The sequence below is a fragment of the Perognathus longimembris genome, chromosome 13 (assembly GCF_023159225.1).
Source record: "Perognathus longimembris pacificus isolate PPM17 chromosome 13, ASM2315922v1, whole genome shotgun sequence".
Taxonomy (NCBI): Eukaryota; Metazoa; Chordata; class Mammalia; order Rodentia; family Heteromyidae; genus Perognathus; species Perognathus longimembris.
The window spans coordinates 51,420,142-51,421,633 of record NC_063173.1 but is presented as its reverse complement, the minus strand read 5'-3'; the positions used below and the strand labels follow the sequence as shown (position 1 = coordinate 51,421,633).

At 42.8% G+C, this 1,492-nt stretch overlaps 1 protein-coding gene across 1 annotated transcript; it reads right to left on the bottom strand.

The window, feature by feature from the left end:
- Positions 1-241: 241 nt before the first annotated feature.
- On the bottom strand, positions 242-1,219 carry LOC125361947 (olfactory receptor 1086-like). The gene has a single exon (XM_048360583.1). It carries the CDS (start codon positions 1,190-1,192, stop codon positions 242-244), a length of 951 nt encoding a protein of 316 aa, XP_048216540.1. The 5' UTR covers positions 1,193-1,219.
- Between the last annotated feature and the right edge of the window lie 273 nt (positions 1,220-1,492).

Here is a 1,492-nt window from a genome sequence, read left to right as displayed (position 1 = left end):
TTCAGTTACTATCAGCACATGTAGAGGTGTGTGTATGTTATCATGAACATTGTAAAAAAAAAAAAAGATAGGGATGCTGTAGATCTTTGGAAAATGAAACCACGGAGAAGACAATGAGGCCCATGATTTCATTTTAAAATATAGGCACAGAAGAGAATCACACAATGTATTTAAACTGATGTTTTCCTCATCTTATAGATTGTGACATACGGAGCCCTAGTTCCATCCAATGTGTTTTCTTTTAATAGGAGAAGCACATCTTCTTCATGAACTGGTTTTTCCCGAGCACTCTTTGCATGGCTGCCTTTACATCCCTGTTCCTCAGGCTATAGATGACAGGGTTCAGCATGGAGATCACAATGGTGTAGAACATCGACACCACCATGTCGTGCTCCATGGCGTAGTCAGAACTCGGTCTGACATAGGTGAACACAGCTGTGCCGTGGAAAACAGACACTACAGTCAGGTGAGAGCCGCAGGTAGAGAAGACCTTTCGCTTCCCTTCTGCAGAACGAATCTTCAGGATCGCAGCCAGAATGAAGCCATAGGAGACCAGGACAATCAGGATGGTGACAAGCTCAATAGACCCCGCGCAGTAGAAGAGGAGAAGCTGGTTAATGTGAGTGTCAGAACAAGAAATTGCCAGGAGAGCTGGGATATCACAGAAGACATGCCTGATTTCATTGGAGCCACAGAAAGACAGGTTAAAAGTGGCCACTGTGTGTATTGTGGCATGGATAAACCCAGCGACAAAGGAAGCAACGATGAGGGGCACGTAGACTCTGGGGGACATGCTTGCTGTGTAGAGAAGAGGGTTGTAGATGGCTACGTAGCGATCATAAGCCATGGCGGCCAACAGAAAACATTCTGTGGTCCCACACGTCACAGCAAGAAACAGCTGTGCCGCGCAGCCAGACAGAGAAATGACTTTCTTCTTTGACATGAAATCTGCTAACATATTTGGGGTGATGAGGGAAGAGTAGAAGGCATCTATGGAAGATAAGACGCTCAGGAAATAGTACATAGGGGTATGGAGTCGGGAATCACCAATGACTAATATAATCAGCCCTAAATTCCCCACAAGCGTGAAAAGGTAAATGAGCAGAAACAGGAAGAAGAAGATAACCTTCAGCTGAGCATTGTCTGTGAAGCCTTTCAATATGAACAGAGTAACTTCAGTGACGTTCTTCATGTTGAAATTGAGGGCACTATTGAAAAATTTTAAATGACAGTCATATTAAAAATATACAGAGGTATGTACTAATGTCTATGAATAATGACTACATTTGCATACATATAGGGTACGTATAGGCGTGTACATACTATGTACACGTATACATGGCACTGTGTGGTTTCCACGAAGAAGATGGGTAGAGTGACATTAAAAAGGGAGGGGATAAAAGGTTTGGCATGAAATGTACTCAATACCTTGCTTTTGTAACTGTAAACCTCTGTACATCACCCTGACAAAATTAAATTTAAAAAAGCGATC